At 34.9% G+C, this 23,110-nt stretch overlaps 1 protein-coding gene across 3 annotated transcripts in view; it reads left to right on the forward strand.

Annotated features, from left to right (window-relative positions):
- The window catches only part of PDE3A (phosphodiesterase 3A), a 317,096-nt gene that overhangs the window by 178,134 nt on the left and 115,852 nt on the right, over positions 1–23,110 (forward strand). For all 3 annotated transcript variants that reach the window (XM_032347479.1, XM_032347480.1, XM_032347481.1), the window contains exon 2: positions 11,465–11,515. In XM_032347479.1, coding sequence (XP_032203370.1) covers positions 11,465–11,515 — 51 coding nt within the window. The remainder of the gene's footprint in view (positions 1–11,464; positions 11,516–23,110) is intronic.

A 23,110-nucleotide genomic window follows, 5' to 3' on the forward strand; every position in this document is an offset into this window, starting at 1 on the left:
AGTAGCCTGGAAAATGTTGAGAATTATGTCATTTTGCTTAAGTTTTTTTGGCGCTAATGAGAAACATGGCTTAGCATTGAATAAGACTTAAAAATTCACAAAAAGCATTTTTGGAAAAATGTAACTTTCACATTGAGAAGAAATTGTAAAAAACTAATTCAGTATTTTATGTCCTTTATGAGACTTAAAATGAGCTCAGTCTTTTAAGCAACATGAATTGTTGAGATTTATTTTGAAAAGTCATGCTATTGACTTTTAAGACCATTTCTAAAAGAGATGGTTTAAGTGGAAAATTTTCCTCAGATTTAGTTTGTTTTGTTGATATGTAAGGCCTTAACAACTAAATAGTAATATATCTATATTTTTATAGGTTCACAAATGTTAAACTATTTGGAGATCAAAGTAATTTTCCCACTTTTCAGCACACTGTTAATGCTTTTACATTAAAGAAATTATAGGTTATTTACACCACATACAATACATAAGAATATCTGATTAAGAAAAAGGGGGAAAAATCTTAGAGCTATCCAAATGAATCTTGAGTTGCAGCTTTTGCCACAATTAAGACTTTTTCTGGATTTTACTATTTTCCCTGGGATTTCCAAATTTTTCTTCTAAGATCAGTTTTATAGATAGTTTCATGAAGTTGTCCTGGTGGATTTGACTGAGTTTTAATAATTTTGGGGCAGGGGGATATTCTTGAATGAGTCCTTTCAGGAGGCATTGTATAAATGGAATCTGAATATATATAGGGGAAACTGAGAAATAGTAACGTGATCTTGTCTAAAAATAACATGTAAAGAGCTGGAAATAATAAACGAGATCCCCATTTTCAAAGATTTTTACTTGGTTACACAAATTGGCAGAAATAATACAAACTGTAAAGTATAGATTTATAGTCACATTCAAGGCTGCTCAGAGATTAGCATTTCACTTAAAGTAGAGTTGATAGAGTTAATCACTTGAAGTTGGAATGCTTGTTTACTATTTTACAAGAAAAATGCATTTGTTTTGTTGCTAAGAACATAAAAGCTTTTTTACTGTGATTATTTTAGAAATACTTGCATGGATTTTTGGGGTTTGTTTTGTTTGCTTGTCATTCCCCTCTCCCCCCAGGCATTAACTATCATTTGCATTGGAAATTTGGTTGTGTTTCCAACTAATAGATGGTACACCTGAAGGTGGGAGTTCTTTCCAAATTGGAAAAACATAGTATGGCTTTTGCCTAGCGGATCTTTTCAAGCCTTTGCTATTTGTGGTTCTCAGCATTTTGCCACTCTTTATGCATCAAGAAGAGTAAGCTGTCCCAGTTGTCATTACTGCTTGCACCACCAAGGGACCTAGTAAAGTAGCAATGTCACAGTTTGGGTTTTCCAGCTGTTACACAGAAAATAATCAGAATTGGATGCAGTAAATGCAGTAGACTCCATGGTCATGTACATGTGTTATATTACTGTGAGGGATGGTACACAAAGTTTCATTTTACTCATGATTTTGATGGGATTTTATAAATTGTATGTTGGCATGGGTCAAGGGATGGGTATCTTCCATTCTACTTTAATAGAAAGCAGCCATATAGATCATCATCATTTACATTTTTTAAAAGGAATCAGAATGTAATAACACCTAAATAATATTACATAATTATTAATGGTGATAGAAATAATAACATTTAATGAGTGGTACTTCCTTCATACTAGGTACACATTAAGCCTTACACACACTAAGCCTTCTTGATGTAATGAGTCATTTAATACTCCCCTAAATCATGAATTATTATTCATGAATTATGTTATTATCTGAATTCTAATGATAGGAAACTAAGGCACAGAAACTTAGACTAAATTTTCCAAGATCATGTGTCTAGTAAGACTGTCATGTCAGATGGGAGATTTGAACCAGCCATGCAGCCCCCTAGAACCTATGCGCTTAACCCCTGTGCTGCTCTTTATCAAGATCCTGTGATGCCTCTGGGTTGGCAATATCAACATTAGTTGTGTTTACTTAGAGCACGGGGCTTTAGATTTATTGTGGCTACCTGTTAAATATTTGTTGGAAGGGTGTAGAATGAATAAATGAGTGTGTGAATGCAGCAATGAGTTACATGTACTAAAGAGATGTGGTAGAATTTGGTATAACTTAACTTCTGATATATAATTTACTATACATTTTGAGGTCATTCTATAGCCAACTTTAAAAAATATGATTAATATCCATCACCCATCGAGCACTGGGTGTTCTGTGTAAGTGATGAATCACTAAATTCTACTCCTGAAACCAGTATTATACTATGTTAACTAAAATTTAAATAAAAATTTGAAAAAAAATAAAAGTATGATTAATTTATAGTATTTTCAGAGGGTTGTCTGAAAAATTCAGTTTTCCTCTTGTTCCACAGTTTTTAAATGAGGTGGAGACAACAGAGTGGAAAAATGGATGTTAGAGAAATAAATCTATCACATTCATTACCACCGTGAATTCCATGAAGACAAATCAACTCCCACGTCTTTTTCTTTTTCCTTACCAGTAAACTTCATTGCTCAGGATGTGATACTTGGTTTGGACTCAGTAATTCCTTATTGTTAAAATTAATATAGTAGGAAAAAATTGTGGGATTATATGTGAGTATGTAAATTGTATAGAAAAATGTATAAGAAAAGCACTTAGAAAGCTGTAAAAAATAGTTTCTCAGAATGTGTTTCAAGGGAAATTTTTTTTAAAAGATTTATTTATTTATTTGACAGACAGAGATCACAAGTAGACAGAGAGGCAGTCAGAGAGAGGAGGAAGCAGGCTCCCTGCTGAGCAGAGAGCCCGATGTGGGACTCGATCCCAGGACCCTGAGATCATGACCCGAGCCGAAGGCAGCGGCTTAACCCACTAAGCCACCCAGGTGCCCCTCAAGGGAAAATTTTAACCCCTTTGGAAACAAAGGTGTTCTATGATCAAATACTTCTGGAAATGTTTAGTTGAATTATGTTCCTTTGTTTAAGACTTCCTCAAACTTTAACAGTGCTAGTATATATTGAGACTATCTCAGAATTCTATTTTGCAGGATTTCACAAGCTTATTTTACTTTATTGTTATTTCGTCATGAACTGTTGTACTTTTTAAACGTAAGACTGATGTGATTGCATTATTAATAGTAGTACCAAAAATGGAAATTAGCAGTAAAAGTGCCAAAATCGATGTCATCAAGATTGTCAGGATCTAATACATAAAAATAATGGAAGGTTTGATTCATCAGTGGCCACACATAGGTTTAGGGCAATGATTATCATTCTGAGAACGGAGACAGAAATAGAATTATGGAAACACTCTTAATCAGAGTGTGGGAATATCATCATAATTACCAGAAATAGATGAAGGATTTGCAGAAGAGAGCTGGGATTACAAACTCCAGAATATTTGGATTTCTTTCTATTTGAAGTCTTCTCATTCCCTCGTGTTTCTGATGTTTATACTAGGTTGGAACACTAAGAGTAAGGATTGGGGATTTATTCTGTGCCAAGTGGATGGAATTTAGGTAGTTATTACCGAATGTGAAAAAAAAAATCCCTTAATTTCAGTCATTTAGTGCTTTACTGTTTCCAGGCTCTCGATGCTAAGGGGCCTAAAGAAATTTTTTTTTTTTCCCTGCTAATTTGTCTGAAGATTCAAGATGGGGAGAATAGGAGAAAGCTGAATTACTCTGGGAAAACAAAACAAAACAAAACCAGAAACATATTTAGATCCTGAGAAAGCTCCTTAAGGTCCTTGAGGCATGAAAGCCTGGGACTAGGAAGCTAAAAAAGACTCACTGCTCTTGTCTCCCCACTAAGAGTCAAGGGCAAGTTGTGGTGACAGCTGCCCACCCCCCAAATACTTTATGATGCTCTTGGATGTATCTGATGAATAATTTTGTGGCTCTTTGCGGTATCCTGTGTAATGTAACCATGTCCTGCCTCCCCCTAAAATCTTTGGTATTATTTCCAACAGCCCTATCTGGTTTACCAGAAGGAGGCTGAGCGAGTCTCCTCCCAGTTTGTCCATTCAGTTATAAAGGAGGGTAAATCTTTGTGTCACCTGCAGTAGGCTTTTCTGTCCCCATACCCTAGGGAAGAGCCCCCGCAGGGCTGGGAATAGTATGTGGGAGCCTCGGGAATTCTCTTAACACCCTTGGCCTAAGGCCAAGTATAGTAAGTATATACAGTGTACAAGATTTTGGTGTCCCTTTCCCGCAGAGCACGCTGTCGTGGTGAACTTCTTAGTCTACCAATAACAGGAGGAGAAAGAAAGGAATATGAAGGACTGAGAGCGGTTCCCCAAAAGGACTAGACAGGGGTTGAGCCTGTGTAGACTTCCCAGGCTGGGCACTGCCATCTGGTAGACTCTGCAGATGGGGGAATCAGCAGTCCAGGCCCATCTTCCCACCTAGAATCTGGGAGAGAGAAAGCCTAAGTAAGTAGTAAAGAGATTATAAAAAGAGTTTGCCAACGGAAGAATCCAAAGGGAACATGCTAATGGTAAAGACAAGCTTTAATTTGTTTATCAATAAACGTTCCAGTGCCTCTCATAGTAAATGGAGTTAAAGGCAGCCCCGCTCTTTATGTATCTTACGACTCTTGGAAAAACATGTAGATGAACGACAAATTTATGCCATGTGATAAGGCTAATCAGTGCCTTTGTGGAGTGTAGGATCTGTTCCATAAATTCATGTTGAATTTGAATAAAATTGAGGAAGAGTTTGGGGAAGGGAGAATCCCTGGGCCCTTATTGCTCTACAGAATGTACTTTGCAATTTTTAAAGAGTGGAGCGAATGATTAACTTTTAGATAATTCCATGCCAGAGAAAGGGAGTAAATATCAGATATATACCCCTGGTTAAAAAGATCCAGCCCTTTAAAAAAAGTTTTAGCTTAAGAGCACCGTACTCGTCCTCAAATTAACCACTTCTGCTCCTGTCTCAAGATCTTGGTATGTTCTATTTCCTCCATCTGGAGAGCCTGTCCCCCAGATGTTTGTGTGTACATCTCTCATTTTTCCAGTTCTCTCATTTAAAAAAAAAAAAAAAAAAGAAAAGTCACTTTTTCAGAAGAACTTCCCGGATCTCTGCTTACCTGAAAGCAGCTCTCTTCCAGCCCCTACGGGCCATTAGCCACAGATTCTCCATCCTTTACTCTCAGCTTCTGCAAAGCTTTCTCATCACCTTGTATGTTTATTTATTTATGTTCCATCTCCTTTCGTTAGGATTGTAAGAGCCAGGTGACTCCTGGTGCATCTTGGTTTGTTCATGGATGGGTAGGTTATGCCTAGAATAGTTTCTTGACCATAACAGGCATACAATAAATATGGGGTCAGGATTTGTGTAATGACTAAATGATGCAATGCAAAGGGGATTACGTAGCAACGTTGTCATCCTTATCTACACCATACATAGTACCTGTAAGTATATACACTGAACATTTATGTAATAGTGCATACAGCAGTGTATATATATATGTGTATATATATTGTTTTTATGTTTTCAAAAATATGCTTTAGTAATTTTCAACAAGTGAAACAGAAGAATGGTTTTCTGGAGAGGAAGGGGAAGATGACAATGTTACTGTTGTTCTCCATTGTTACCTTTTCTCCAGTCTAAAACTCTCCCCTCTTTAAGGACATGCAGAGAATTTGTCTTTACACGTCTCTTGGTTCTCATGCAGCTTTCATCTCTTTTCAGTTCATAGCTATGGCGAAATTTTTCTTCCCGAGAATCCCTTAAAAGGCATTCTTTTTTGCACTAACTAACAAAGTAATAGATTATAGCTCAGGGAAAAACATAGAAATGAGAAAGGAAAGTCTCTTACCTACAGAAATATACTTTGAACTATCTGCATTTCTCATGCTATTATTAAAAAATACCTCTGCATAGATAGAACCATTTTGTTTCCATGCTGACTTCTCCTTTGCTTTCTCCTGTGAACTTTTTAAATTCGGTGTTTGGCAGCAGTTTTGTTTTCCTTGGAACTAAGTACTGCGTAACATACTGTTAGCTGAAGACTGTGATGTAGAAATGTATTATTAAAGAGAGAGAGAGAAAGAGAAAGAAAAGAATTTATTCCATAAGGATGAAAATGACTCAATGTGAGGGAAGTTAGGATTTTCAGAATGCTTTAAACAATTGTGTTTCTTTTAAAGGAAGTATGCTTTGTTTCCTAGAAATAAATTTTTAAGGGTCTCCACTTTGCCTATCTTGGTGAATGGGAGCTGGAAAAGAAGAAAGATGGTCTTTTTTTTTTTTTTTTTTTAAGAGCATGCCTTCCTCAGATGGAAAGATTTTTGTTCAGCGTATGTGGTCAGAACCTTGGTAACCTCTATATTCCCAAACCATCTTATTAAAATGCCTTTTCCCAGAGGAGTAATCATAGTCAAATAGCCCAAAAGGTAGTTTTTATATGTGAGAGACATTCCTTTTTCTTCCTGAATTAAGCAGCCATGTATTATTTATCAACTGGAATATATTTGAATATCCTTTTTTTTTTTTTTACATTTTTCTAGTCTTAGTATCTGTCTCTCTCTTACATTTCTAGAAACTTTATATAACTAATAATAAAATTATAAACATTCCTTCTCCAGAAAGAATATTATATCATGTTAATGGACTTTCTGTCTCTTTTCCCAGAATTATCTAGGTATCATGCTACTATTCATTTGTCTTGAAAGTTTAGCCCAGATGAATTGAATTGCAAAAAGAAAAAATGTGCTGTTTCTACTTTTGTTCCTCATGGTCCATGACCCATTTCTGTCTTTTATCTAAGCCCATGAAAATGTCAAAATACCTACCCTTGTCATCTGCAACTTAATACCAATCCTACCTGTTTGAGTCAAAGGATGTTTTGACTTTCTCACTGATATCTCATCAACATCAGTTTGCACTTAATTGTGAAATAAACTGACTTTATTGTGCAAGCTCTCCTTTTCATTATTTATAGCTAAGCAAGTTTTTTGTTTTTTTCCTAATCATTAGTCAAGAGAGTGAGGCTACTGAGGTGTCTCGGTACTTCCTAAAACGTATAGCCCTCTCTTTCTGCCTTAGCAGGAAACCTATGGCCAAATGCTTCATTTTAATTTAAATAATCTGTAAGATTAAGTCAGGCAATTTATCACACAATGGATGATTTTTTTTTTTTTTTTTAGGATAGTGAAAATCTTGTGGTTATTTCAGTCTTTGGTCCATGATCTAAGGACTGTGCTATTATGACTGTAAAATGAATTCTATGTGCAAATGAGACAAATATTCATGTGCTATCATGTGCTTATCTTCCCCACTCCCCATGTCACCCTCATCAGCTCCAGGTACGCTGTAATTGCAGGGACAGGAGGGCCCTGCCATGCGGGACAGCAGCCCCACCACCTCTTTCTCTGCACGTAAAAAACAAATTACAGAGAATATTATAACAAACCTCAGACATTCAGCACTAAAATCATTAATGTTGATGTTTGATTCAGATTATTTTAATTAAAAACAAAACCTTTGTATGATTTCCTCAAGTCCAAAGGGGGAAAAAATCTTGTTGAATTTCCTTGAATAGAGAACATTACAGTATCTTGTTTATCATTTCAGTTTATTGCTTCTTAGATTGTATTTTCCTTAGCATGCAGATTTCTAGAACTCTTCAATACTTTGAGAAAGCTAGTAATAGTGTTTAAAAACACATTTTGACATATTAACACGTAACTGATAGACTCAGATTTTAAATAGAATAATGATAATATATAATGGAAATATGTAATAATAGACTAAAATAGAATGCTTTTACCCTTTTTAAAAAAATTTTTATTTATATATTTGGCAGAGAAACACAGCAAGAGTGGGAGATAGGAGAGGGAGAAGCAGGCTTCCTGCTGATCAGGGAGCCCTATATGGGGCTCAGTCCCAGGTGGGGTCACAACCTGAGCTGAAAGCAGAGGCTTAGCTACTGAGCCACCCAGGTGCCCCCTTGCCTTTATCCTTAATTTCTCTTAGTACTCTGTTGTATAATGCTAGGAAATAACTCTCTGATATATAATCCATGTGGCTGGTTTTACTATGGTATGTTTCAAAATTAAAGGTCAGATTTAGTGAACTTGTGGAGGTTTGTAAGTTCTGGCTTATAAAGATCAAGTTTATCTTCTTGTTCTGTACTAAGTGATGCCCCAAATGAGACTACATTTTGAAAATTTTTGCTCTTAGACTAAATTTTTTAAACATAGGTAATGATAGAAGGCAGTGAAATCTGTGCTTTTCTTATTTTAGTTCTGATCTTGGAGAAATGTTATCTTTTTTATTTACTACCTGTCATTATCAAATATTCCAAGTCAATATATTGTGGATTATAACTTGTGTTTGTGGTTTATTGACCTCTTTTTTTACTTGGATACTCGTGATAGTAGAATTTACTCCGTTATCCTATTAGTTGAAATTCATTAGCAAGAGAATAATAGGCATAACAGTCTTCTTAAAGTGTTATTTTTCCCAAGACTTAGATAAAACAGTGAGGGAAAGGAGAAGATAACCCTTCTGCTTATAAATTATTTTACTCTAGACTGATGAATCAATGGTCTGTACCTTTGAAACCAATAATATGTTGTATGTTAATTAATTGAATTTAAACTTAAAAATATTAAATTATTTTACTCTAACAGCATAGTACTCAAGTTTATCATCTGTTTATAGTTGCCAAAACAAGCTTCCTGTCTTCCTGTTACTGTTTTTCTTCCTGTTATTGACAAAAAGGTATTCCCAAGGTCTTACTAAGGCAGGTGATTGAAATGTGTCAAGATGGTTTTCAATAGTTCTAGTGAAAAACTGATTAAATGGTCTTAATTTATCTGTTACTAAATCAGACTATTTCATTAGTTGATTAGTGTTTAACTTTTTTATAATCAACTGTTAATGAGTATTAATGAATATTTACTAGTAGATGTAATGCCATTAAATACAGAAATTTTTTAAAAAGCTTTAAAGAAATACCAGCCATTTAAGCAGTTTTATATGATGATTACCTGGGCTAGCCAATTTATAGTTAAGTCATTTCACTAATTCCAAGGCTTAAAATAACTGATCATCTTATTAAAGATGAGTAATTTAAAATTACTTTGTTATATTTTTCATTTATTATACCATGAAGATTTCATATGTAATTTTGTAAAAAGGCCCTAAAAACCAAATTTGAAATGCTATATTATATTCTTTTTATACTCTAATTTAGCAGATAGTTCCCCTTTTGTTGGATAACACAGAGATTGATACATTGTAATTATTGAGTTTTTACATTTTTATTTTCTGGTTGAAAAGGTATGAATTTTTAAGAGTATGCAGTATGTATTAAAATTGATATATATATAATGTATGTGTGTCTGTGTATTTATAAATGTGTAAATATATACATGTGTGTATCTGTACACTACATGCTAGCAATATATATGCATACTTAGCTCTCTGACTTCTAACCAGTATTCAGCATGATCGGGATGCTAATTTAATAGGTAATAGTCTTCTCTTGTTACTGTTTCTACTGAACCTTTTCACTTCAAATAAAATTGTTACTCAGTATTGATTGTTGATATTAATTTTGTGAACTGTCTTTATCCACTCCTCTAATTATTTGCAGGGGTTACATTACTTTCAGATTTGTAGAGCTCTTAATGTACTGAAGATATTATTTTTTACCTGGCATTTAACAGAGATATTTTGCCGCTGTGACGTTTGCACAGACATTTGAAGTTTTATGTAGCTGGATCATAATCCTCTGTGTGTGTTTTGTTTTGTTTAGTTTGGAAAATCTCTTTATATTTCAAGGTAGTCTAAATATTTGCCTGGATTTTATTTTATACCTACCATTTCAGCTTTTTAAATTTGTCTTTTTATCTACAATTTATATGTGTGTATATAAGGTTCAGCTCTTGTTTTTTCCGAAGAATCTGTTTCTCTCTCTCTATCTTGCTCTCTTTTTTTCCCTCCACTTGGGGACTAATTCATTAGATACTCATTGATTTTTTTATTTTCTTTTTCATATTTTGACATTTCACCATTGTCTATTATGTATCATTCATTTACATTTTGAGTGTTAAATCATTGTCCTATAATTTGGGTTAAATGTTATAATGTTTAGTAATTTTTATAACCCACTAGGGTATTACTCTCCTAGTATTTTCGGATTCTTATCAGTTTATTTTCTCAGATAAAATGTATGTAGTTGTGTTTTACAGTTTCCTAAACAAATATGAGTGGCTTTTGATTGAGATTGGGTTTAAACCTGTACATTTTTGTGGGTAAAACTGAACACTTGATAATTCTATAGAATTCGGTCTTCTTAATCAGGAACACTGTATGGCCATCAGTAAGGTCTTACCATTTTGCATATGGTTAAAAACATTTCTGGGTAATGTTGTTCAAACACATAACTAGTTTTTTATTGTCTCTACTAAGGTGTCATTGCTGTTGTATAGAAAAGCCAATGAGGTATATTCATATGTTGAATAGTCTGTCCTGTTCATGTGCTAGCTTATTAGTGATGGGCAGTTCTTCCATTGGTACACATGAGTAGCAAGCGTACTGGACAGATGAATGGAATTTTATTCCTCTCAGTCGATATCTTGTATTTTCTTAGTGTTCTAGTTACATGTTATTTTCAATAATTAAATATCATGCTTTGTGAGCAAGTAGCTCAGGGCTATTACAACTATGGGACTAGCTTGATAATGTTTTATAAGGTTCTTTTTTTTTTTAATGAAAATCTGTATTTTGTGACCTTGGGGGCATATTTTGCTTTAAATCATTTCACTCTTTAGAACTCTCCTATTTTTGTGATATTATCAAAACAGGACTAAAAATGATTGAAATATTTTGGCCTTCTCATTTTTATCATTCATGACAGTAAATTAAGCTATAGTAATGATTTGTTTAGCGTTTTTTTTTTAAAGATTTTCTTTATTTGTTTGACAGAGAGACAGATCACAAGTAGGCAGAGAGGCAGGCAGAGAGAGCGAGGGAAGCAGGCGTCCACTGAACAGAGAGCCCGATGCGATACCCGATCCCAGGACCCTGGGATCATGACCTGAGCGGAAGGCAGAGGCTTTAACCCACTGAGCCACCCAGGCGCCCCTAGCATATCTTCTTGATAAGCTAGAAGCTTAATGGCATGTGAAAAGTTTTACCTGGGTTAACATCTTTCTAGGATTTTCCTGGCAAAGAACCATAAAGCTGTAGATTAGTAGACTCTCTCTATCACATAGTGATATTAAAACATCTTCAAAACAACTGCCAGTTGAAATGTTAGCTGTCAAACCAGAAATTATTATTACTTTAAGCATGTTAATTTATTCGTGATAGCTACTTAATACATTCATATTAAAACATAGATTTCAAAAATGTAATTATTCTTTAGAAAAAGTAAAAATATTCTCCACATAAAATAAGTGTCATTGAATTTACGGTAATTGTTATATTCTATTACAGCTCATGGGTCATTCAGAATGGGACCACAAACGAGGGCCAAGAGGATCACAGGTAAGTTCATTTTCCTTTCCTTATTTTTGCATTTTGTTTCTTAATGTTCTGAGCTGTGAGTCTTGTAAAACTCAAGCAATAACAAGTAGAGGAAGAGGCAAATAATCATGCCATTTGTTTTTATTTAAGTTAGCTGTGATTAAAGTCTGGTTTCAGATCCCAAAGGCAGATGCCTGTGTATTCTTCTTGAGAGCTTTTTGGTATCCCAGATTGGTTGTGTTTATATGAATGTAGATTTTTTATTCATCTTGTCTCTGCACAATACATTTTGATCAGCAACCCACTCTCTTGGTTTTATTCACTTCCTTTGATAATTTTTCTATGTATTTTCTTTCTTTTTCTACCTTCCTGTTTTTGGTTAAATATTTTGAAATATAATCAAAGTAAACCCTGAACTAATTACAGATTCTGTCTCCAAATTAACTGTCTTCGTCTTAGGGAAATAGAAAGATGAAAGGACCTATTATTTTTGAAAAGAAACAAATTCTGAACCTTTCTATATTACCAGATTGTTTTCATTGTCTTACTTTATGTCTTAGGCAAGGGGAAAAACTTCCATGACGCATTTATGCTTTTTAATGACCTAATTAGACAATGTGGATTTGTTTTGCTTCCATAATTACTTTGCCTGACAGAATGAGGGCTGAGTTTTACACGAAGAAAATTCCCTCTCCTCCTGCGGTATTTTGTGAAGAAAGATGAAAAATCCTTTATCTCTTAGCAGACTGTGTGTTTATGTGATTGTAGATGGCCAAGTAAAAATTGTTTGGGACATTTTTACCTCTCCTGCTCACACTTTCTATTTGCTCCTAAAAATATATGGCTAAAAGAAAGCAAGTTGAATATGCAATACTGTGTATGAGAATTCATTTTCAAATGTGAGATTCTCCCAGTTTTTTTACAAAGCTGATATGGACCTGTGCTATCATTAAGTTTGCCTGGTAGTTATTTAATTTCGGTCAGTGGGAGAATAAGACCCAGTCAGTCAGTTGTTTTAAGTTGAGATTTTAATAGCCGTGGTTTTATTTTCATCCATTATCAACTTGATTAGTAAATAATATAAACCAGTCCAATGAAGTTAGTTATCCAAAAGAATTTACGCCTTGTCTTCCTTCACTCTTATTTACCTTCTCTGTTTTCTCTGTCAGCTCTCCTTCTATTCACACCGGTAATATTTTAAATCAGAATTTGCTGCAAGAGTGGGAATGAAAGGATGAATGTATGGTAAATGCCATGTGATTCCAAACCAATTAAAAATTAAAGATGAGCACAAGTAAGGAATTCAATAGTTCCCAATTATTGCCACCAAAAACATTTTGCTATTCAAAATATGCCGAGTAACTTCATGACTACAAAGTAAGGTAGTGCTATATAGGTTTGTTTAAAATAAGTATTATTTACTCATACGACCTATTTGGGTTTTTTTCAAGTTTTTATTTGAATTCCAGTTAATTAACATACAGAGTAATATTGGTTTCAGGGGTAGAGGATAGTGATTCAGCACTTCCATACGACGGCTGGTGGGTGCTCATCACAGCGAGTGCCCCCCTCAGTCTCCATCACCCATTTCACCCATCCCCCCCACCACCACTTGCCGACAACCCCCCAACAGCCCTGCCATCTCCCCTCTGGTAACCATCAGTTTGCTCTCTAGAGTTAAGAGTCTGTTTCTTGGTTTGCCTCCCTTTCTTTCCCCACCCTCCTTTGCTTGTTTGTTTTGTTTCTTAAATTCCATATATAAATGAAATCATATATTTGTCTTTCTCAAACCAACTTATTTCCCTTAGCATAATACTCTCTAGCTCCATCCATGCCATTATATACACATATAATATGTATTATATATGTAAATACATACATACACATACATGCTTACAGAAATAAATATATACACAGAATGGAATATTACTTAGCCATAAAAAAGAATGAAATCTTGCCATTGTAACCCATATGACCTACTTGAGTATATGTATTTTTGGATTTGGATTGGTCACTCTGTCATTATAAATTAGAAAAAAAAGTCATAAAAGCTCAATATTGCTTGTGTTAAACATAAAAAACCCAGAGTGAAAAATTTTGAATTCCAGATACTGCACATAGCTAGAAAACTTCAACATTCCACATGCACAAAATATATTCATAAAGTTTGATCACATTTGAAAGCCTGAGATGGTTTTTGAAAGGCAAATGCATTAGCACATTCTTGCATGAACTACCAGTATCAGCATCAAGGTCTGTCTGAGAATTTTCAGCTAGCTAAGTATATTCAATGCTTATGCCTTTGTCTCACTTTGATTCCTCAACTCATAAAAATGAGTTGATTCCTCAACTCATAAAAATTGTCAATGTAAAAAGTAAAAACATACCCCCAAAACTAAAAACAGTAACTTTAACAAAAACCATGGAAATTTCAGATAAGTGTTAGGAATAACTTCTTATCTAATTTTAATTGCCTACTGGGGGCGAAAAGACACTGTATTTATGTTTTAGATCATTGATTCCTTATCTTGCTATTATTTCCTTGAATATGTCTAAAGCCTTTTAGCCATTTCAAAGGAACTTCAAACAGACTGTGTCCGAATACAGATTTCTTAATAATTACTGATCCTCAAACCCCATCTCAGTTTAGTTTAATTGAAGACAATAAGTTTTTAAGTACTTACTATGGGTACAGCATTTTAGTAGATATAAGTTCGAAGAGAAACTGAGTTGACGAGGTTACTGCATTCCAAGAGCTCACAAGTTATGTTTGGGTGGGGCAATACTTGAATATGTCATCTGAATATAAGGTAGGTCTAGTAAGTGTAAAATTACGTGTATAAACAAAATGTGATAGGAGTTTGGGTGGGACAGAGTATCCTTAGTAGAACTACTTCTTGGAGTTGCTATCTGGGGTGAACCTTCAACATTGGGTGAGGTTTGTGGGTTTTTTTTTTTTCTTAATTAAAAAAAATTTTTTTAAAGATTTTATTTATTGGAGAGAGAGAGTGAGAGGAGAGAGAGAGTGTGAACAGGGAAGAGGCCAAGGGAGAAGCAGAGTCACCGCTGAGCAGGACTCCAGAAGCAAGGCTCCTTAGCAGGACTCTGGGATCATGACCTGACCCTGAAGGCAGATGCTTAACTGACTGAGCCTCCCAGGAACCCCGGGTAAGGTTTTAGAAGTGCAGTGGGAGGAAAAGGGAAAAACGGGAGTAAGAGTCTAAACTGGCAGAGTGTAGGATATATTTGGATATATGAATTTTCTTTATAACTGCTTTGTCCAAACACATTGGCTAAGGATTGTTATAGGAACTACTGCAAAGGAAGGATTCTGAGAATGTCATTGATGTTATTGATTAGACATGGCAAAGAAGTAATGAGGGTCAGAATTTTGAAATTCAGTACTTTGAGGAATGATTCATGCCATTCACAGACTAGTTTACAGAGAAGGCAGTGAATTCAGTGTTAACAATGTTAAGTGAGAAGTGACAATGACAGTCCTGAAAGGAAATTTCAGACAGGTACTTGAGTACTGTTCTGGTGCTCTGTGGCCAGATTAGAGCCAGACTGAGTTCTGTAGTCAGTTGAGAATGCTAATCATACATATCACAATTGAATTACATCAGGAGATAGATTATAGAAGAATATTATAAGGAAAAAACAGAAGAAAGACTGATTCTTGGGGAAGGCTCATTGGAAGGGCTGGGAGGAGCCTGGGGAGAGAATTAAAGCATGCCCATGTCCTCACTTGGAGAGCAGTTAAAGGAGAAATGATGCAGAATCAAAAGAGTATATATCCAGTTATACTAGGAAGATGATTGAGACCACAAACAAAGGTTCAAGAAAATGAAAACCATGGGAAATGCATTTTGATATAGTAATAAGCAGGATATTAGTGAACTTTGAGAATGCCATTTTGATCAAGAAGTGCTAGAAAGCAGAATACAGAAATTAAATGACTAGCATAAGGTCTCAGTAGAATGTTCTCTTGGAGGAGTTTTGCTTTAGAAGAGAGATGGCAGCAGAAATGAGTGAAATATGTTTTTATGCTGACGTGAGGTCAGCATAAATAATTATTAATGGCAAAGAAAAAAGGATCAGTGTAGAGAAGAAATCACCAAAAATTCTCAACACGGGCTTCATTTAAGGGATGAAAAAATGGTATGGTTCAGGGAAGGGAATGTACTTTCTTCCAAAGTGGCCCTTTTGGCATCTGTCTGTTTTTCTCACGTGCCACCAATCCTCACCCCAAATCCTACCATTCACCCTAGTCAGGAAAATTGATCGTGTTCTCAAGTGAGATTCACCAAAAAGCACAAATGAAGAAGCTTTGGAAAGAAAGTAGAGATATCTAGAATAAGGGATAAGAAATAGGGACAGATAGTATAAAATAAAAGAAGTACTGTGAGCTTAATGACTTCAGTTCTCTTAGTAGAGAAAAGGTGCAAAAAGTTGGTGATTAATAGTTGAAGATTTTGAATGGAGGGAAAAAATGGAGTAAGTTCCTTTTGGATATCTAAAAAGGGGGACTGGCTTGATGTTTGAGCATCAAAAATGCCTAATAAAAGTAGAGGTCTATCACCTTCTCTGTGGGTAACTGGCAAGACAAATTTTAACCTATTTTCTATTGAATCAAAAAAATACCAATATATGTCAGGTACTTTTTTAAGCCTCTAAGGGGTCAAAAATGAACTAAATAACTCTGGTCTGCAGGAAACGTACAGTTTTACTTAAAGTCAGCCTTAGGTAGAGGATAAAAAGTAATCAACTAGTACTGAGAGCGTTAATCTTTGTGAGATAGAGTTAAGCTTCTCCTGGCCTTCCCTCCACATGCTTACTAAGAGATTTTCTCAGATTTGATGTGGTCCTCCAAACGACATCATGTGTACACTGCCACAGATAATAAAGAGGTATGCCCTTCCAATATTTATCAGATGGGAAAATGCATATATTGCTTTAAGTGAATTACTCCACTTAATTGCATACGACTTTGCAAACTCGACAATAATTTAATTTAAATTGATGTATTACTCACAATAATCGTGTGATGTAATTTGTCAGCCGACTCAAAGCTTTCTGGCGTTTTTTTCTTCTCCTTCTTATTCTTTTTCATTTCCTCCTCCTCCTTCCACTCCCTCTCCTCCTCTTGGTTGTTTTTTAAGTATATATTCTCAAATGGTAGATCATCCACATTAGGAAATATGCTAAATGATGGACTTCCAGCAGCAGCAGCAGCAGCAGAACTCTTACTTGGCAGCATTCCCAGTAATACCGAATGAAGGGATGAAATTCTCAGAAGGCAGTTGGTTTTTTATTTTTCTTTAAATTCTTAAAGAAAAGTTTTCCAGTGGGAAGTGAAGAAGGGCGATAGATAACCACTCTCCTTTGAGAAGGTTAAAAATGATTGGAGTGGATTCCAGGGAGCCTTGTGGGAAAAGATTCCTTCCGTTTGTGAATTTGTGAACTTGCTAAGATTTTAATGTACTCGGAACCAGCAGGCTCCTTTTAATCCATAGTTAGAGACTAGCAGTTTCTTTAGTTATTTAGTGTATTATTGATGACTTACAGATTACCAGCCAGCCTTTACCAAATAAACTTAAGACCACTTATTGGCTTATCTAGTTCTGTAGACAATGGAATTCTGGTTTGTATGTTCCTAAATAAGTGAAGTACTGTATGTTCAATACAAGAAGATAGCGGAATATTCTGATAGGAAAAATAAGTTATCAGATATACTAAGCTATTGTTTTGCCTAAAAATAAAACAAATATAGGTATGTAACATACCAAAATTTATGGGATGCTGCAAAAGCAGTTTTAGGAGGAAAGTTCATAAAGATAGAATCTATCTCAAGAAATAAGAAAAGTCTCAAACACTCTTAACTTTATACCTCAAGAAAATAAAGAAAGAAAAAACAAAGCCCAAGGTTAGTAGAAGAAAATTACAAATTTCAGAGAAGAAATAAATGAGATAGAGTCTAAGAAGAAAATTAAATTAGAAGCCAGATCTTTGAAAAGGTAAACAAAACTGATAAACAAAACAGCCTTTAGTTAAATTCACCAAGCAAAGAAAGAGGACTCAAATAGGTACAATCAGAGATGAAAGAGAAGATATTAAAACTGATGCCACAGAAATACAAAGGATCCTAAGAGACTGCTGTGAACAATTATATGCCAATAAATTGGACAACCCAAAAAGTGGATAAATTCCTGTAAACATACAATCTACCAAGGCTGAATCATGATGAAATCGAAAATCTGAATAGACCAATTACTAGCAGGGAGATTGAGTCAGTAATCAGAAAAGTTTCAGCAAACAAAAGCCTGGGATGAGACAGTTTCACTGGGGAATTCTACCAAATAAATATTCAAAGAAGAATTTCTTCTCCTCAAACTCTTTAAAGAAATAAAAGAGGGGAAACTCTTCCAAACACATTTTATGAGGCCAGCATTACCCTGATAACAAAACCATACAAGGGTGACATACAAAAGGAAAACTAAAGGACAATATCTCTAATGAACATAGATGTAAAAATCATCAGCACAATATTAGCAAATCAAAATCAACAATACATTAAAAGGATCATACACTGTGATTAAGTGGAATTTATTCCAGGGATGCAAGGATTGTCCAACATTGACAAATCAGTCAATGTGATATACCACATGAACATAAAGGATAAAAATCATATAGTTATCTCAGTAGATGGAGATAAAGTGACAAAATTCAGCATCCATTTATGGTAAAAGCTCCCAACAAAGTGTGTATAGAAAGAATGTATCTCAACATAATAAAGGCCATACATGACAAGCCCATTGCTAATATCATATCCAACAGTGAAAAGTGGAAAACTTTTCCTCTAGGATTAAGAATCTGTTCACGCTTACCACTTTTATTCAGCAGAGTATTGGAAGTCTTAGCCAGCAAAAGCAAAAGAAAAAAATACAAGGCATCTAAAGGAAGAACCAAATCACCATTAGCAGATGTCTTGAAATTAAATATAGAAAATCCTGAAGACTCCATTAAAAAAACTCTTAGCACTAATAAATGGATTCAGTAAAGTTGCGGGGTATAATTTCAACATGCAAAAATCTGCTATATTTCTTTACACTAATAATGAATTATCAGAAAGAGAAATTAAGAAAACAATTCTATTTATAATTGCACCAAAAATAATACAATACCTAAGAATCAATTTAATGAAGAAAGCAAAAGTCCTGCCTATTGCAAACTACAAGGCATTAATGAAAGAACTTGAAGACACAAATAAATGGAAAGATATTCTGTGCTTATGGATTCAAAGAATTAATATTGTTAAAATATGCATAAATATGCATACTACCCAAAGCAATACAGTGTAATCCATATCAAAATTCCAATGGCATTTTTCACAGCAGTAGAATAATCCTAAAATTTTCATAGACTATCTCTCGCTCTCACACACACACACTCCCCCACAGCCAAAGCAATGCTGAGAAAGAGCAAAGTTTGAGGCATCGTACTCCCTGATTTCAAACTGTATTACAAAGTTACAGTAATTAAAGCAGTATGGTTTTTATATAAAAACAGACACATGGATCACTGAAACAGAATGGAAAGTCCAGAAATAAACCTACGCATATGTGGCCAATTAATTTATGACAAAAGAGCCAAGAATATATAGTGGGGAAAGGACAGACAACCTCTCTTTAATAAGTGGTGTTGGGAAAATTGGACGGCCACACGCAAAAGAAACTGGATTACTGTCTTACATCATACACAAGAAATAGCTTTAAGTGGATCGAAGATTTGAATGTAACAACTGAAACCATAAAAATCCTTGTAGAAACTTAGGCAGTAAGCTCCTTGACATGGTATTGGCAGTAGTTTTTTTTTTTTTTTTTTTTAAATCTGACAACCAAAGCAAAGAGAAAAAATCAAAGCATAAATACACACCAAACTGAAAAGCTTCTAAGTATCAATAAAATGAAAAGGCAGCCTATTGAATGAGAGATAATAATTGCAAGTCATACATTGACAAATATCCAAGGCATATACAGAACTCATACAACTCAATAGCAAAATCATAATTGATTAAAAAAGGGGCAGAGGATCTGAGTAGACATGTTTCCAAAGAAGATATAAAGATGGCTCACAAGTATGTGAAAAGATGCTCACATCCTTAATTATCAGGGAAATACAAATCAAGCTCATGCCTGTCAGGGTGGTTAGTACCCAAAAGACAAGAAATAAGTGTTGGTGAGTGTATGGAGCAAAGAGAACTCATACATCATTGATAAGAATGTAAATTGGTGCATTAGTGTGGAAAACAGTAGGAAGATTCCTCAAAAAATTAAAAAATAAAACTATCATAGGATCCAGCAACTCTACTTCTGGCTGAAGAAACTGAAACACCAGTTTGAAAGGATATATGCACCCCCATCTTCATTGTTGCAACAACCAACATACGGAAACAAACTAAGTGTCCATTGATAGATGAAGGGATAAAGAAATTCTTACATGTATTAAATATACACACCCACACATACTTACAGTGGAATATTATTCAGCCACAAATAAGAATAAAATCATGATGGACCCCTAGGGCATAATCTAAGTGAAATAAGTCATACAGAGTACCACATGATCTCTCTTTTGTGTAGAATCTTAAAAAAAAAAAAAAAGCTCATAAATACAGAGAACACCTTGATGGTTTCAAGAGTAGGGGGTAGGAGAAGTAGGTGAACTGTTTTTTGTATTTTGTGTTTTATTGGTTTCTTAAATTTAGTTTAAATAAATTGAATAAAATTTTAAAAATAAATGCTAAATTATCTATGTTGTATTTAGTAGCATAGCTTTAAGTTTGTCACATACTGGAGGCTCCAAACAGTGAAACTTCTAGAGTAAGATCGTGTACCTATATAAACTAGCTTCTGCAGCACTCTCTTAAGTCTTAGGATGAATTTTAATGGCAAATTACTATACTTAAGTGTTCTGTCCACTTGGGTCTTCAAGAAAATGATCTGTTAATAACAGATCAACTAAAGTTGATAAACATAAGCTTTTGCCTCCTAGGGATCTAATTCAGTGACAAATCAGTTCTTTTCTGGATTAATTTGTGTTTTGATAAGAGTGTAAAGAGTAATTTAAATGCTATCCCAGACTTAATCTGGAATAATGCCATATGACTTTATTAAAGTTAATTCTAGTATATTTAAAAAGACAACCCTCCAGATTTTTCAGGAATGTATTCCAAGGGATCAATGTGAGCAGATTGGGAGTCCATTATTACATTGTCCAAACTGCTGATGTGTCACTAAGGAATAATTCATGCCCGAGGAGAAGCTGCCTGTCAGTATTACTTTTTCTGCAAATACAGTGTTTTTTACTTGCACTTTCTTCTCCTTTTTTACTTTTCCATGTATTTAAACATTTATTTTTAAAGATTTTATTTATTTACTTGACAGAGATCTCAAGTAGGCAGAGAGGCAGGCAGAGAAAGAGAGGAGGAAGCAGGCTCCCTGCTGAGCAAAGAGCCCAATGTGGGGCTCGAACCCAAGACCCTGGGACATGACCTGAGCTGAAAGCAGAGGCTTTAACCCGCAGAGCCACCCAGGCGCTCCTCCATGTATTTATGTAACAACTGTTATCATTTTTGGGGGGCAATTCTCCAAGGGAATTTTTGTTGTTGTTGTATTATGAATTTGTTTGAATTTTGTTTGTACGGAACGAAATGACAAATATTTATATTTGCCTAAGCCCTACACGTTTTGGGAGTGGCTTTGTCATCTCATACAATGGTGGCAAGAAAGGACCTGACTGTTTAATACTAATGACCTCTTATCTTGGGGCTGTGGACATCATTTACATGAGATGTACACTACCTTTACTTTGTTAAATCAGAACTTTTTGGTGCATTTAAAAGATGAAACCAAGATAGGTGTTTCATACTCATCTTGTCCGTGAAATCCTCCTCTGTTTTAAATATTATCCATTAGTCAGATCTAAACTTTTAGACAGTCTCTCCCTTACATTCTGGAAATTGCTTTAATTTAGTTTTGTTTTACTGTTATGTCTTGTTTTATGTTATGTCTTTGTTTTACTGTTATGTCAGCAAGCTTTATAAGGGACAGTCTTAGACATTTGCCCTGATAGGGACATTTTTTTAAATGTCTGCAGCATTCAAAGAGGATTTTTATTCTGAGAAAGGAAAATGGTGTTTCTGTTTAACAACTGAACCCAGTGGTATGTTACTTCTCCAGCATCTCTGGTCTCTCTTCCCAGTAGGGACCAGTAGTGAACTCACCCATCCACAGTTCATGTGATAGTGAAAAATGTGTCCAGACATGGTCAGGGAGGCAAGATTGCTTCTGGTTGTGAACCAGCAAGAGTACAGCATCATCTCTTTGCCATGCATATAGATGATAATAAATATTTATTTCATATAGGAAAATTGGAAAATAACTTGTTAGGTATACAGCCTTTCAAGCTTTCAGGTTCCATCTTTAAGTCTACTCAGCAGTTTTGAAGAGCATATTCATTTTATGGTGAGGTAGTTACAGGAGAATCATTCCTAGAAACAAGGAGGAGAAAGTGCACCATTTCTACATTTCAGCATTCACGAGCTTCCAAGGAGCAGCCTCAGACAGAATGTGGCTCTGTCCATGTGGTGGTTGCATGGAACGTGTTTCTGGTGAACCAACGCATAACCTTGAGTAAATCACTCTTTATTGAACTCCCTGGTCTCTCTAAAAAGGTATCGATGAACAGGAATTAAACAAGTCCACAGAAATAAAAGAGAAAATTGCCTCTGGCATTTATGCTCTCCCGCTTCCATGTTTATAGATCAGTAGACCTGTTGTTTAATGCTTATTGAATGACCCTCTTATTTGGGGGCCATGGACAATATTCACATGACACATGTACTGCCTTATGTTTGTTTCAGGAAGCACAATAGAGACATGAAATAAGCAGCTATAGATGACAGGTGTTTTATCTGCAGGAGCTTAAATAGCTTAAGCAAAATCCCATTTACTAAGTCACAAAAGCATACTTTGAAGAAAATAAAAACAGTAATACTGCCCTCCACTCGCTAGAATAATAGAAGAAAGATGTGCTATCTGGAGAGCTGTTCCTTTTGTCTTTGAATCACAATACCCAACCAAGGGAAGTCATTTTTATCGCATACTGAGTGATTTTATGCCATCTCTGGCATAGAGTAAGCTCTTGTTCTCCTTAATTATGCAACATACTCTAAAAGTATTAGGGGTTGATTTTTAAAAATTTTTACCTATTTGATAAAACTGATGGAAAAAAGATTGAGCTGAGCATCTTTAGATTTTCATGGGAAATAAAAATCTAAGACTAGGGTGTATTGACCTGAACAAACCACCCTCGAGAGTAGGAGGTGAAGGTGAGGGGAAGTGCAGAAAGTCAGAAGAGAGAAGGTCAGTTAACTAAAAGGTGTGAATTAAGGCAACAGAGATTAAGAAATAAGTAAACGTGGACATCTCTTTTAGTGCACTAACAACAACAACAAATCCACCAAGATGCAGGTGTAATTTATAGAAATTTGGAGAGAGTGAGTGTTTTTATTTAACTTCTTAGTAATGCATCTAGGTTATATGCAAAAATACA

The sequence above is a fragment of the Mustela erminea genome, chromosome 6 (assembly GCF_009829155.1).
Source record: "Mustela erminea isolate mMusErm1 chromosome 6, mMusErm1.Pri, whole genome shotgun sequence".
In the NCBI taxonomy this organism is placed as follows: Eukaryota; Metazoa; Chordata; class Mammalia; order Carnivora; family Mustelidae; genus Mustela; species Mustela erminea.